At 42.2% G+C, this 14,189-nt stretch overlaps 1 protein-coding gene across 1 annotated transcript; it reads left to right on the top strand.

Moving 5' to 3' along the window:
- The first annotated feature begins 4,329 nt into the window (after positions 1–4,329).
- On the top strand, positions 4,330–14,189 carry LOC307257235 (transmembrane protein 254-like). Its single transcript, XM_080036406.1, has 4 exons — positions 4,330–4,456; positions 5,459–5,562; positions 12,853–12,912; positions 13,465–14,189. Exons 1-4 carry the CDS (start codon positions 4,370–4,372, stop codon positions 13,583–13,585), a joined length of 372 nt encoding a protein of 123 aa, XP_079892532.1. The 5' UTR covers positions 4,330–4,369; the 3' UTR covers positions 13,586–14,189.

Raw genomic sequence — 14,189 nt, 5'->3', positions numbered from 1 at the left:
ACTCGAGTAAGTAATTAGTATTTGATTTTTTTAAAATGAGTAGAAAGAGACATGGAATTTTAATTATTTTTTTTATTATTCCCCCCCCCCCCCCAAAAAAAAAAAAAACAGCTGCCACGTGTTCCAGCGGGGCCGGGGTTGCCGCGTCCAGCGGCGGCGGTGCCTCGACCGGCGGTGCCTCGACCAGCGGGGCTGGGGGTGCTGCATCCAGCGGCAGCGGTGCCTCGACCAGCCGTTCCTCCACCAGCGGCGGAGTGGGTGCCTCCACCAGCGGCGGTGTGGGTGCCTCCACCAGCGGCGGTGTGGGTGCCTCCACCAGCGGCGGAGTGGGTGCCTCCACCAGCGGCGGTGTGGGTGCCTCCACCAGCGGCGGTGTGGGTGCCTCCACCAGCGGCGGAGTGGGTGCCTCCACCAGCGGCGGTGTGGGTGCCTCCACCAGCGGTGGTGTGGGTGCCTCCACCAGCGGCGGAGTGGGTGCCTCCACCAGCGGCGGTGTGGGTGCCTCCACCAGCGGCGGTGTGGGTGCCTCCACCAGCGGCGGAGTGGGTGCCTCCACCAGCGGAACCGGGGCCAGCAACCGAGTCCTCACGGACAGTGTCCTGCAGCTGCAGCGGGAGACCGTTGCAGCTGTGAGAGATGTTGTGAGGGAGCTGCAGGGCATCAGGGATGTATTGTCAGCCATAAACCAAACGATGCAACAATTTCTTAACAAATAAAATAAAATAAATGCTACAATACCTTGTTTGTTTTACATGCGACGCATCACAGCCAAACGCTGGCGCACAGCGGCCACATTTGGCTCAAAAGCCTGGGGGTATGGGTCGGGGTCAGGGGCAACCCCACCATCTGCGTCAGGAGGGAGACGCACACCTCTTTGTTGTGCCAAATTGTGCAAGACTGCACAGGCCCGAACTATCCTGCACACCTTAACGGGGTTGTAGGATAGTCTCCCTCCTGACGCATCGAGGCAACGCCACCTGCCCTTGAGGAGGCCGATCGTGCGTTCTATAATAGCCCGCGTTTGGCTGTGGCGCACGTTGTACCGCCTTTCGTCCTCAGTTTGAGGGTTTTGGAAAGGGGTCAGCAGCCACTGTGTGAGGGGATAGCCACTGTCTCCTGCAACGTTAGGAAAGGTTAGACACTGAAGTATACCAAAATGTAGTTTTTTTTACACATACATTAATCAGGCTTACCTAGAAGCCAGCCATCACACACAGCCCCCGCTTCAAGTCTCTGTCCAACACTGCTATGTCGCAGAATGAATGAATCATGGGTTGACCCAGGCCACCGAGCCACTACATTTGTAATCATCATGTCCGCATCACAAATGATTTGGACATTCATTGAATGAAAATGCTTTCTATTGACAAAAACATTTTCATCCACACTTGGCGCCCTTATAGCAACATGCGTGCAGTCAATAGCACCGATTACATTTGGGAAACCGGACATTGCTGCAAATTGCGCTTTTTTATTTGCCTGTTCACCCACCGTGTAAGGAAATTGAATATACAGATGTGTCAAACCTATAATTCCTCCTAACACGTCTGGCATAACACGGCTGAGGGTTGGCTGCGAAATACCCGACCTGTCGGCCAGTTCCCTCTGAAAAGTGCCGGTTGCCAGAAATCCTAAGGTCGAGAGCACTTGAAGCGGGACTGGCACGGCGTTGCTCCGGCGCGTGCTCCTCTGTAGAGCCGGGCCCAACGCCGCACAGAGGTTCAGGAGGACTGCTCTTGGCAGTCGGTAGCGGCTCATGAGCCATTGATCGTTTCTGGAAAACGGGTCGTCATGGTCGTGGAAGACCCTCTCCCTCCGGATCCTTCTTTGTGCCAGATCTTCCAGTAATGCTAAATAAGCCATTTCGCGTAATTGCGCATTGGAATTGCATGCCTTTATACCCATCCAGCTAATTGCATCAAAACAGATACAGGTGTGGACCTAATGATGGACTTAATTGTTGACAAATATTTCCGAGCAACACACGCGGCGATGATGATTATAATAAAAATAATACTTTGCGTTGTCAAAACATTTCATTTATTTATTTTTATTTCAGCAAGTACTTGCCACGCGTTGGACCTGCTTAAAAACAAAACCATTAAAAAACAGGCTTCGGCCGTAAAAAAGAAATGTGTAAAACATCATATTAAAACTCTGCGCTCCTATTTCAGAAGGAGTCAAAAACAGCATCACACATTGTTTGCCCTGTTCACGTTTTTTATTCATGAGAAAAACATCCATAAAGTGAAAATAGTTGAATGAACGAAAAATACAAATACATAGATTTTACACTATTTTACAATTTGGAAAATAATATTCTTCTGGGGATATGGCGACAGGAAAACGTTTAGTTTGGTGCCTCAGTTCGATCTTCAGAAACGCTAAAAGGCAGGTTATTCTTTAATTATTTCTGAATATAGGTTTTAAAGTAGATCTGTTTTAAATGTGCACTCATATATGTCCGTTTGTAGGCTATTAAATATTAGAATCAGTTTTTTTGTATCACTCCATGGAAAAATCGGTCGAGGCATATTAATTGTAAGAATGGCTTTATCCGTTTTGCAAAGGAACTCCCGATGTATGACATGCATGCATGGCTTAATACGATTAATTTTACACAGACACATTCGTTCTCGTACTTCATTCATCTGCCGACTGGAGTCGCCAGTTCTCCTTTCTCCACTTTTTGTCCGTACGCATGGGTTATATTGTGCGTGGAACACCGCACTTCTTCCCGTCAAGTATACTTTTGATAAATCGCAAATGTTGCTTAGTGAGCCACGTACGCACTCTATTGTGCGTACGCACCGTTGATAAATGAGGCCCCAGACCCAACAATACAGAGGAGCTGAAGGCCACTATCAAAGCAACCTGGGCTTCCATAGCACCTCAGCAGTGCCACAGACTGATAGCATCCATGCCACGCCGTACTGAGGCAAGAATTTGTGCAAAAGGGGCCCAAACCAAGTACTTAGTACATATGCATGATTATACTTTCTAGAGGGCCGACATTTCTGTATTTAAAAACCTTTTTTTTATTGATTTTATGTAATATTCTAATTTTCTGAGATTTTGAATTTGGGGTTTTTATAAACTGTAAGCCATAATAATCACAATTATAACAAATAAAGGCTTCACATATCTCACTTTGCATGTAATGAGTCTGTATAAGATATTATTTTTACCTTTAAAGTTGAATTACTGAAATAAATGAACTTTTGCACGATATTCTAATTTTTCGAGTTTCACCTGTTAACCATTTCAGCAGGAAAACACTTGTATTAACCAAGTTTACATACAATGATCAAGTAATTAAAGATAACTAAACACTGGTTCAGCATATAGGCTATTCAGCTAATGCAAAATCACTATGAAGAGCTTTGTTTAGTTTGGTCATCCCACCATAGAGATCTGCATATTTGAAAATGTAAAAAGTCACCTGATCTGATCAGCTTATGTTTTCATGTAAACTGCAGAGCACAATCCTCCAAACAGGAACACTTAACTCATTGATTGGCTGTGAATTACAGGGATGCATGAAAAAAAACAATGTATACTTTCTAGTATGGAATTAGTGCAGTAGTTAGACTGTAAGTTCATTACCCACTACGTCACTAGTTGTATGCTTTTTATTGTATGGTGATGATAGCCACAATTGTTCTAGAGCACCTTTAGAGGAGATACTCACATCTGAAAGTTAAAAGTCCATAAGAAAAAAGTGCTGGAAAATAGCCTATTATCACCTTCTGCAAAAAAAAATAATAATAATTACATAATGTAGTATATACCTGAACAGTATTATATGAGGATTAGTAGATGTACTTTACAGTACAATACAATATCTTATAATATATTTATTATTATTATTATTATTATCAATCTATAGTAACTTTTTAAAAACACTTCATATTTTCAACAATCTTGTAAATGAACATACTACATTATTCCACCGAAAATCAGATCAGTCCTTTTAATATGAATGATCTCTCAACTCTCTAAATATAGTAACATCTCTATCAACCATATGTTTATTTATTTTTTAATCTTTTTCCATTTTCGTCTTTACACAGCTGCATGGTGAAAGCTCAACAAAAACGCCACAAGGGGGCAGCACTACAGTGAAGTTTTGTTATACTGTTTTAAACTTGTATCAATAAAAAATTAAAATAAACTCTTCAGTTCAGATAACTGACAAATGTATATCGACTGTTTTTTTTTATTGTGTGTTTTCTCAGAATATTTGTACTCTCCAGTCTACATGTAATCATACCACCCAGCCAGCCCTGAGGACGTGTCAGTGTTTCCACGGTCACATTTGACGGGGGGACCAGCGCAGCGAGAACAGTCAGCAACCGCAGCAGCAGCTATGGCTAAAAGTGATGGAGCCGATTACTTTAAAAGAACCAGCCTGTTTTGGATTGTCACTGTGACACTCTCAGTTGGATATTTCAGTGTAAGTCAACTGAATCGGTGATAATTTAAATGGCACAAGTGTGTTTGATATTATTTCTCCCTGCTCCGTAAATGCCACCGTGTTGTGTTACGTAAAACGTCGTCCGGGTGGCATATTACTCGTATTTCTCCCAAAGCCACATAACGCTACTGTCGGGGAGTCCAAAGAAAATCTTTATCTTATATGTTTCCTATATATTTATTTAACACTTCTGTGTTGTGAAAATGTTTAGTAAAAACGTTCTCGTATCTTTCTAGGTCAATGCCAGTTCAGGTTTTATTTTTTTTATTTATTTATTTCCTGATAGCATATCTTATCGGGACTAATTCGATCCTCTGCCATAGCACAGGTCAATCACACCTCAGTGCAAAGTCCTTTAGACAAGATAGCCTTGCAATGTGTTTGCCCAATGCCAAACTCTATTCAAAGTATGATAACTTAAAGTTAAAGGAGAAGTAAGTACGTTTTAAATTACTCTATATTCATACAGTAATCAAAAAACAGTATGCACAGTTAATAACACAGGTCTCCCAGTCATTCAGCTTTGCAGTAATTGCGAGGTAAAATTTTGAGTGTGCCGGCTCGTTTTATCCAGCTATTTATGGTTTAAACCTACAGTGTGTAGAATTTTGGGTTTTATTTCCTAGCAGATTTGGTAGAAAACAATTATAATATCCATAAGTACGTTTAATTTAGTGCATAATAGATGAATTTTTTTTTTAGAATTATAATTTTTTTCCTCAGAAAGTGTCTCATATATGTCCATATTTCTCCATACTTTGGACCAAGGCCTTGTCACCGCCATTTTGGAAGTGTCATAGTTGGAATGTCATCAGGTGCATTGTTTAAAATTTAGAATTGTTCTTGTCCTTGAAGGCCACTGTAGCTTCTGTTATTATTCGAAAGGGGTGGGGTTACCCAGGGAGCGTTGCATTCTAGAACTTACTTGATGATGTCATATTACACACTACACCTTTAATGCTGAACTGCTATGTTTTGCAGTGCATTGTGTTTGCGCCGGAAAAAATCCCATTTGAGGTCCTTGGTTCATTCGGCACCTTCTGCAGCCACCTCGTGGATAACTATGCCGGTGTTATGTACAAAGTGTAAGTGATTTTAAGTGATTTGAAACACTGTCAGAATGGGATATTTACAGTATTCTTGTTTTAACTTTCATAGTGTGAAATAGGACGTACACTGACAATAATTAGTTTCCCTGGAAACCATTCTTATGCTGTGTTCCAGTTGAACTAGGAAGTTAGATATTCTGAGTTCTTAGTGGTAAATTAGAACTGGAACGCCCCCCTGAGGTCGGAATTCTTCTTGGAAATTCGGAGATGCCACGCCAACCCGAGAACAACATTTAACATACACTCAACAAAAATATAAACGCAACACTTTTGTTTTTGCTCCCATTTTTCATGAGATGGACTTAAAGATCTAAAATTAATTCCAGATACACAATATTACCATTTCTCTCAAACACTGTTCACAAATCTGTCTAAATGTGTGATAGTGAGCACTTCTGCTTTGCTGAGATAATCCATCCCACCTCACAGGTGTGCCACATCAAGATGCTGATCTGACATCATGATTAGTGCACAGGTGTGCCTTAGACTGTCCACAATAAAAGGCCACCCTGAAATGTGCATTTTTTTGCTTTATTGGGGGTCTGGGGACTCAGAACCAGTCAGTATCTGATGTGACCACCATTTGCCTCATGCAGTGCAACACATCTTCTTCGCATAGAGTTTATCAGATTGTCAATTGTGGCCTGTGGAATGTTGGTCCACTCCCAGGGTTCGACATAACGTATAGCCCGATGGCCCGGGGCCAGTAAAATCATATGCAGGGAAAGTTGATTGGCCAGTCACTGGCCCGCCCGGGCCAGTGACTGGCCAATCACAGTTCAGTATCTTTTTGTAGACTACATCATGGTTCATTGAAATGCGCGTTGAGAGTCGGAATGAAAGCAGTGTTTATTTAAGACTCAATATAATAAACCTAATATAAAATATATTTTTTAATGAAAGGCCAGTGGACAACCGATGCGTGGGCGTTTTGACAGGCGGAGCAACAAGCGGGTGCACTCTCGCTCCGTTGGCAGAGCTGCCTACCGTCCGCCTGCGAGTCGACAAATCAATCGACTTACTTTGCCCCCTTTCTTTCTTCCCACAGCAGAGGTTGAGGTGCAGAAAATGATAACTGCGCTTTTCCTTTATCTGCCGCCGTAATGTTGCAGTATTTGCATCCAAGCCCCAATGGTAATACAAATGAGAGGCTTTATTTAAACGCTGTGAATGCGTCTCCGGTGATTGTGTCGGTTGTAGACAGAAACGAACGGAGGGACTACGCTCACTGTACAGTTCCTATAGTCGCGCAGTTTGGCACTGTGTTTTCAGGCTCGAGACATTCAATCAGATCGCGGAAGTCTTTCCCATTGAAATCGCTAACAGGGAGAATATCCCCGGTTATTATTTTAGCCACAAACCACAGTTCATCTGCGCGGCGGCTCACTCGCTGGCGAGATCACACTGTGAAACACTGCTATGCTTGGACGAAGGCATTGTGTGTTTCTAAGGTGATTTAACGTCATAGTCTAAGACGAGAGTCTAACTTATGCTGCATATTTTGCACTGCATTGTTTTTTTATCAATAGTTTGAAAAAATGGTCCCACACCGGACTTTTATGTGAAGCTGACATTTCATGGAGAAGTGACACTCCTGCAGCGCGCTCACGACCAGACGTGAACTCATACACGGTGAAATCTCCCATTAAAAAAACCGGCATAACCCACTGATTTTCGGATTTCTATTCTATTTTTAAAGTCAACTTGAGCGCAAGTGGAAAACCGGTCATTCGGTCGACACATTCACATCCCTAATGCATATAGAGAAAGTAATAAAAACAGCCTACCACACCACAAAGAATGATCAGACCTTCATCTCTTATTTTATTTTTTATGTTTGAACATGACTTCTGCAGGTGAACTATTCATTAAACTGCCCAAATTCAATAATAAAAACAATCATCAAACTACTGGACTTTAAAATACTGGCCCACTCTTTCAACATACTTTCAGTTGTAGGCTTCAAATTCAATATGTTTGCCTGGTTTTATATTATGTGTATGAGCAATATCAACATTTCATATAATTAACTAAAAGAAAAATAACCAAATCTAAAGGGAATATCTATACTGTTACAGTATAGATATTCCCTTTAGATATGGTTATTTTTCTAATACAGGTATTAAAATTATTGACACTAAATTATGAAGAAAAAAAAGTGTGCAGGGCCAGTGAAAATATACAAGGGGCCAGTAAAACTCGGATCCACTGGCCCGGCGGGCCAGTAGGAAAAAAAAGTTATGTTGAACCCTGACTCCTCTTCAATGGCTGTGCGAAGTTGCTGGATATCAGTGGGAAGTGGTGCACGCTGTCGTATACGCCGGTCAAGCACATCCCAAACATGCTCAATGGGTGACATGTCCGGTGAGTATGCTGGCCATGCAAGAACTGGGACATTTTCAGCTTCCAAGAATTGTGTACAGATCCTTGCAACATGGGGCCGTGCATTGTCTTGCTGAAACGTGAGGTGATGTTCATGGATGTATGGCACAACAATGGGCCTCAGGATCTCATCACGGTATCTCTGTGCATTCAAAATGCCATCAATAAAATGCACCTGTGTTCTTCGTCCATAACAGATGCCTGCCCATACCATAACCCCACCACCACCATGGGCCACTCGATCCACAACATTGACATCAGCAAAGCGCTCACCCACACGACGCCACACACGCTGTCTGCCATCTGCCCTGAACAATGTAAACCGAGATTCATCCGTGAAGAGAACACCTCTCCAACGTGCCAGACACCATGGAATGTGAGCATTTGCCCACTCAAGTCTGTTACGGCGACGAGCTGGAGTCAGGTCAAGACCCCGATGAGGACGACGAGCATGCAGTTGAGCTTCCCTGAGACGGTTTCTGACAGTTTGTGCAGAAATTGTTTGGTTATGCAAACCAATTGTTTCAGCAGCTGTCTCAGTGGCTGGTCTCAGACGATCTTGGAGGTGAACCTGCTGGATGTGGAGGTCCTGGGCTGGTGTGGTCTGCGGTTGTGAGGCCGGTTGGATGTACTGCCATATTCTCTGAAACGCCTTTGGAGACGGCTTATGGTGGAGAAATGAACATTCAATGCACGGGCAACAGATCAGGGGCCGTATTCACAAAACATTTTATCTTAGCGCTAAGAGTACTCCTAAGGAGCACTAAAAGTTCTTAGTAAGGAGTAATTTCTTAAAACCTATTCACAAAGCTGATAAGACCAACTTTTACTAAGGAATGGGAGGGACTCCTTAGCTAAGACTAGAGGGTGGTGTTGACCCTGTTGCTATGGATGATGTCATGTTCATACCTTCTATGCCCACAGTGATTGGCTGAGAGGGAATGAGAGCTAAGAGTGAATTTATGATGGAAACACTGTGGGAGATATCCATATTGTGTCGCTGTATTAAAGTAAAGAGTTTTTATATACAATTAATGACAAGTGACACTGATTTAACATGAAACCAAGATACTGCAGGGTTTCCCACACATTTGTTCACAATTAACCTACAATAGCGCCACATAGGTCTATTCATTTTAAATTTTACAATGATTTGAATCGGTAAAAATATCCTCATTGAACAGCTGCACGCCATGCACTCTCACTGTATTTCTCTCAATGGCGGACTATGCAGCAATTAGTCAGACAGCGACAAACCAGGAAATTCACAATTTAGAAACAACAGCCGGCAAAATTGTAAAGTGCATGAGGAAGGAAAAAGGCGAGACGCGCAACTATACAGTAGCAGACCTGTGGAACGGAGGAGATGCTGGGAAGCGCCACATATAGGCCTACTCTAGTAGGAAATTAAACCCAAACGTGACACCAACAGTAACTTTCAGTGCATCGTAAACCCAAAGCAACTGCAGGAAAAGGAACTTAATAAATATTCTAGTCTATACTTTCTAAATATAGCTTTACTAAGATCATTAAACCCTTACAGCTATTAAAGGTACCTTTTTATAAAGCTCACTAGCATTAAATCTCTCCAAAACACCATCAAATGGTTGTCTGTGATTTACTCTTAGTGACTTAGGAGTCCTCTCGAGGACTCCTAGCTTTTTATAGATTTAGGAGCTAGTTTTAGCGCTAAAATGCTTTGTGAATTACACTTATCTTAAAAAGTTAGGAGTCCTAAAATTAGGAGTGAAACGCCCCTTATTTTTGAGAGTTACTCCTAAATCAGCACGTTAGGACCTACTCTTAGCCTTAAAATGTTTTGTGAATATGGCCCCTGGTTGACATTCCTGCTGTCAGCATGCCAATTGCACGCTCCCTCAATGCTTGTGGCATCTGTGGCATTTTGCTGTGAGACAAAACTGCGCATTTCAGGGTGGCCTTTTATTGTGGACAGTCTAAGGCACACCTGTGCACTAATCATGATGTCAGATCAGCATCTTGATGTGGCACACCTTTGAGGTGGGATGGATTATCTCAGCAAAGCAGAAGTGCTCACTATCACACATTTAGACAGATTTGTGAACAATGTTTGAGAGAAATGGTACAATTGTGTATCTGGAATGAATTTTAGATCTTTAAGTCCATCATGAAAAATGGGAGCAAAAACAAAAGTGTTGCGTTTATATTTTTGTTGAGTGTAGCTACTAAGCACATGGACAGCAGTGAACAATTAGCGAACCACCTCAACTGGCTCCTTTCGACGCAAAGGAGTATTATTTGTGTCACACTTAATCACCTGTTCACATGGTACTGCTCATTTTCTATCTGTAGATATGTTGCTACCATATTTGGATTCACAAAATACAACATAGAGCCCTATTATCAACTGGTATTGCTAACAATGGCTAACCTGAGCTGATTTCCTAAAAGCAAACATTCATAAGGTGATTGCTAAAGGCCAACGTTCATGCTTAGTTTCTTGTAATTTCCCACTTTCCCTACGCGCAAGTCAAAGGTGCTGTCAATCCCAGTTAAGACTTCCGACTTAATGGAATGCAGCATACAGTACCTACAGTTAATCAACAGTAGGCCTACCTATTGACTACTGAAAACACATCAGAGTTCAATATAGAAGACTCCAGTTCTCTTGTTTACATTCTGTTATAAAATAATATTGATCTTGACTGGAATGAAAGGCAATAACTTCCTCAGCAGAGCAGCATCAATGACAGTCCACAAAAACGTCACAAGGCTGCAATACACTCTTTAATCAACCACATCCTTAATGTCAATGTTTTTAGCCCATTTACAGGTCGTTAACAGACCTACCAAGTGGAGGAGCACTTTGTTCATTAATCATTTCAGTCACATGACTGCTGAAGCACCAGAGATAGTGAGCAAGAGATATTAGGCTCGTTCGACCTGTCGCCGTCTTGCTAAGACCTGCGCAATTATGACGCTCGTCTTGCTGAGCGCACTGCATTATGGTTAGACTATTTGGCTGTGTCTTGATTCAGAGACCACGCACTTGGTAGGACGCAGTCTCGCGGTCTATGAAGGCTATAGCCTATGAAGGCCGGTTTTGAGGCCAACGAGCCTTATTAAACGGGACGGTCTCCGCAGGTCTCCGTTTACGAGCATTTCCGGTTTACGTAACAAGCCGTTACCTTGCGTGACGACTCGCCGCTCCTGTGCTGCCTAGCAACCCTGATTGCTGCCAACGGAGACGGCCCTGTCAACAGAGGAAAAAAGAAAAATAAGTTGTCTACCAGACGAAAAGAAAAAAAAGTACAAGAAAAAAAGAAAGGAATATAAAAGTTAAGAAGATGGAGCAACACGTTGCTGTTTTGTTAATTTTTATTTTATTGTATGCCATCTCTGAAAAAAACGCAATGAATCATGGGATATGTTGGGCCACGAAGGATACATCTGATGCAGCCTTCAAAACTGCTTCAAAACCGTGAAACGAAGGCTGCATTTCACGACCGCATATGAGGAGCCTTGCAAGGAGCCTTGCAAATGGGACAGCCTTTGCGCGCCGCTATGACGCAATCGGTCTTCAAATGCAGCCTACGAGGCCGGTTCCAAGACCGCAACCCCTGAATCAAGACACAGCCTATGTCCCACTTGCACCCGTGGCTGGCTGCGGCTCGGCTGCTTGAGACTTTGAAGTCCCGCGGTATCAAGACGGACACAGACACTGGAGCAAGTCGCTGCAGTTGCTCCCCACGGGCTGCGGGAGCGAAATGTCTGATGGGAAACGTCTTGCTGACAGGCGGAGCTGAGCGCTAATTGGGAGTTTAAACCTCGTGCCTTTGATGCGTTTCCCCAATTGGTTAGGCAAAAGTCTGACATCACCGCTCAAAATTAAATTACGATCCATTCTTTTTGATTTTAATTTATGTTTAATCATTAGGCCGCCACAATATGCATTTAAGCAGAAATGTACTTAATCAGAGTTAAACCTCTGAACCCTTGACATAGAAATAATTTGGATGTGTAACTCTCCTGTATAGATATATTTAAAAGTGAACACAAACTTGAGTCACATAAGATCTTGGTGAAGTGATTTTTATACCATTAAGATTAAATCATAGGCTTATTTCAAGTGATCTAAATGGTCTGGGAATTGTATTTTACATGTAGTGTCGCAAAGCCAGACCAAAACTACAACAAGTAGTTTGTTTGTTTGTTACACATCATAATACAGTTCATCATATCCATCTCTACAATAATAATAAGGGATCTTTTCTTAGACCTTCTTTATTTAGGCCGATCATATTCGTTATGTGAAGGGAGAAATAGGCTACTAAACCTCCTTTATTTGGATTTGTAAATTATTCTTGTAAATTATTCTTTATCACTTAAAAGTAGGTGTTCTAGTAAAGTAACAAGAAAGATAAAGATGTGTGGGGAATGGGGATATTAGCTTATATCTCGTTTCTTGTTTTGAAAATGCCCCTCGCTTTTAAAGTGTTTACTCGTCTTTGTGTTGTGTTCTGCTTCTAATCGGTTGTAGCATGTGTGACTCTCCTGCGAATATGTTTCTAATAGGCCTTCAAAATAAAACTAGAAAACGAACTGCATCCGCAACAAGGACGCTACTTCCGACTCGGAGCTGTCCGGCTTCAGTCAGGCATTTTCGTCACTCCCCCGACTGCACTCGGCTACTCTCGTCTACTTTCCAGACGAGCTGAAAGTTAGGTCGAACGAGCCTATTGATATGTAGTTGTTTTAAGTCATGTGACATATGAGACAGCTGATAAGTGTCTATCTAGGGAGAGGGCTAAGCCTTAAGGCCCCATTCAGTCTTTGTTGACTCAATACTGAGGTTGTTTCCTCAAGGATAATGTGAAGTTGACCACATTTCTCTCTCTGTCACAGGTGGTGGGCCGGCTTCGCCATCCATGTTTATGAGGCCTTTCACGCGTTGAAGGTTTGCAGGTAGGATTGACAAGAACATGGTGTTCCACTAGATGGTGCTGTGATCTCATTTTAACTAACTTTTTTCTCTCAACCTCTACTATGAAATATGGCTGCCTCCAAACTCACCTCTAACACACTCTTCACACCGTACACAAAGATCCCAAAAGCTGCCTTTCTTGTGTGTTTTTAATTTATTCTTCAATCTTTGACATTATTATTTGTAACACAAATGAATAAGCTATTTCTGAATGACACTTGTCGAATTTGGATCTTGTATTTTTTTTAAATTATGGATAGCAATTATGAACCCACATTTTCCAGAAGGGTCTTTGGAGGCCTAATGTACATCAGAAACACATCAGATAAGCATTCATGACTAGCAATCCTCAACATTTATTTGAGTTATGATATTATTTCCGTTCATCACGTATTGACCCATTTGCATGCAGGCTCTTACGTTGTACTAAATTAAGGACCATGGAGATGAGTGACCACTGTTTTGTACACACATTTGTACACAATGCAACCACTGCTAGTCTGACTGTTGTCATTGTCTCTTCTCCACTGCAGTAATAAAGGCATTACCAACATGACCACTCGCTGCATGTGGTTCGTCCAGACCTTGGTGTTCGGCTTTGCCTCCCTCGGCCTGCTCATCAAGTACGACCCCGAGCGTCCCAAACGCCACTGACAGCAGCACCAAGAGCCAACAGAACAACACAGCACAAGCTGAACCTAGAAAATCTCTTTCTCGTGCTAAGAGATGGGGGAGACACCTGAGCCTTGATTTTTATACTGTTTCTTCTAACATAAAAGTATTGAAGTGAACACTACACTAATTTTATGAATTATATTATTAATTTATACTACTTCCTGTGTTCCTTTGAGTGAAGTGCATCACTTTTTCCATTCCATAGATTTTATATGAATAAACCATAGAAAGTAAAGTTTTACCTTAGTAAAACCAGAGGACCTAATGTTTTATATTGATAATAATGTCCTATTGATGGATGATCTGCCCTGGGCTGAAGATTCAGTGCAACACAAGAAGAATCTCCTCTGTAACTATTGTGTACTGTCATGATGTTTACGATCAGCCCGGGTGATGGCAGCAGGAATATATTCTCAGCTGCTGTGATGAACATAATGTCAGACAGCTTTGGCTGCAGATGGTACGCTGTCATCATCAGCCTCAAATGTTCTCTGGCATTTGCCTTTTCTCATACCGAAGCGCTTTGAGTTCAACATGTTTAAACTTACTGACTGGAAGATACTAATATTAATGCTGAGAAATA

This window comes from Ammodytes marinus (genome assembly GCF_949987685.1).
Source record: "Ammodytes marinus genome assembly, chromosome: 11".
Classification (NCBI taxonomy): Eukaryota; Metazoa; Chordata; class Actinopteri; order Uranoscopiformes; family Ammodytidae; genus Ammodytes; species Ammodytes marinus.
The sequence above is the reverse complement of the archived record's forward strand: the minus strand, read 5'-3'. Positions and strand labels throughout refer to the sequence as shown.

Excerpts from the sequence above, each read along its gene's own strand:
- LOC307257235 (XM_080036406.1), top strand. The coding sequence starts at position 4,370 with ATGGCTAAAAGTGATGGAGCCGATTACTTTAAAAGAACCAGCCTGTTT. Across the intron at positions 5,563-12,852 it reads GCCGGTGTTATGTACAAAGT|GTGGTGGGCCGGCTTCGCCA; the intron begins GTAAGTGATTTT and ends TCTCTGTCACAG. Across the intron at positions 12,913-13,464 it reads CACGCGTTGAAGGTTTGCAG|TAATAAAGGCATTACCAACA; the intron begins GTAGGATTGACA and ends TCTCCACTGCAG.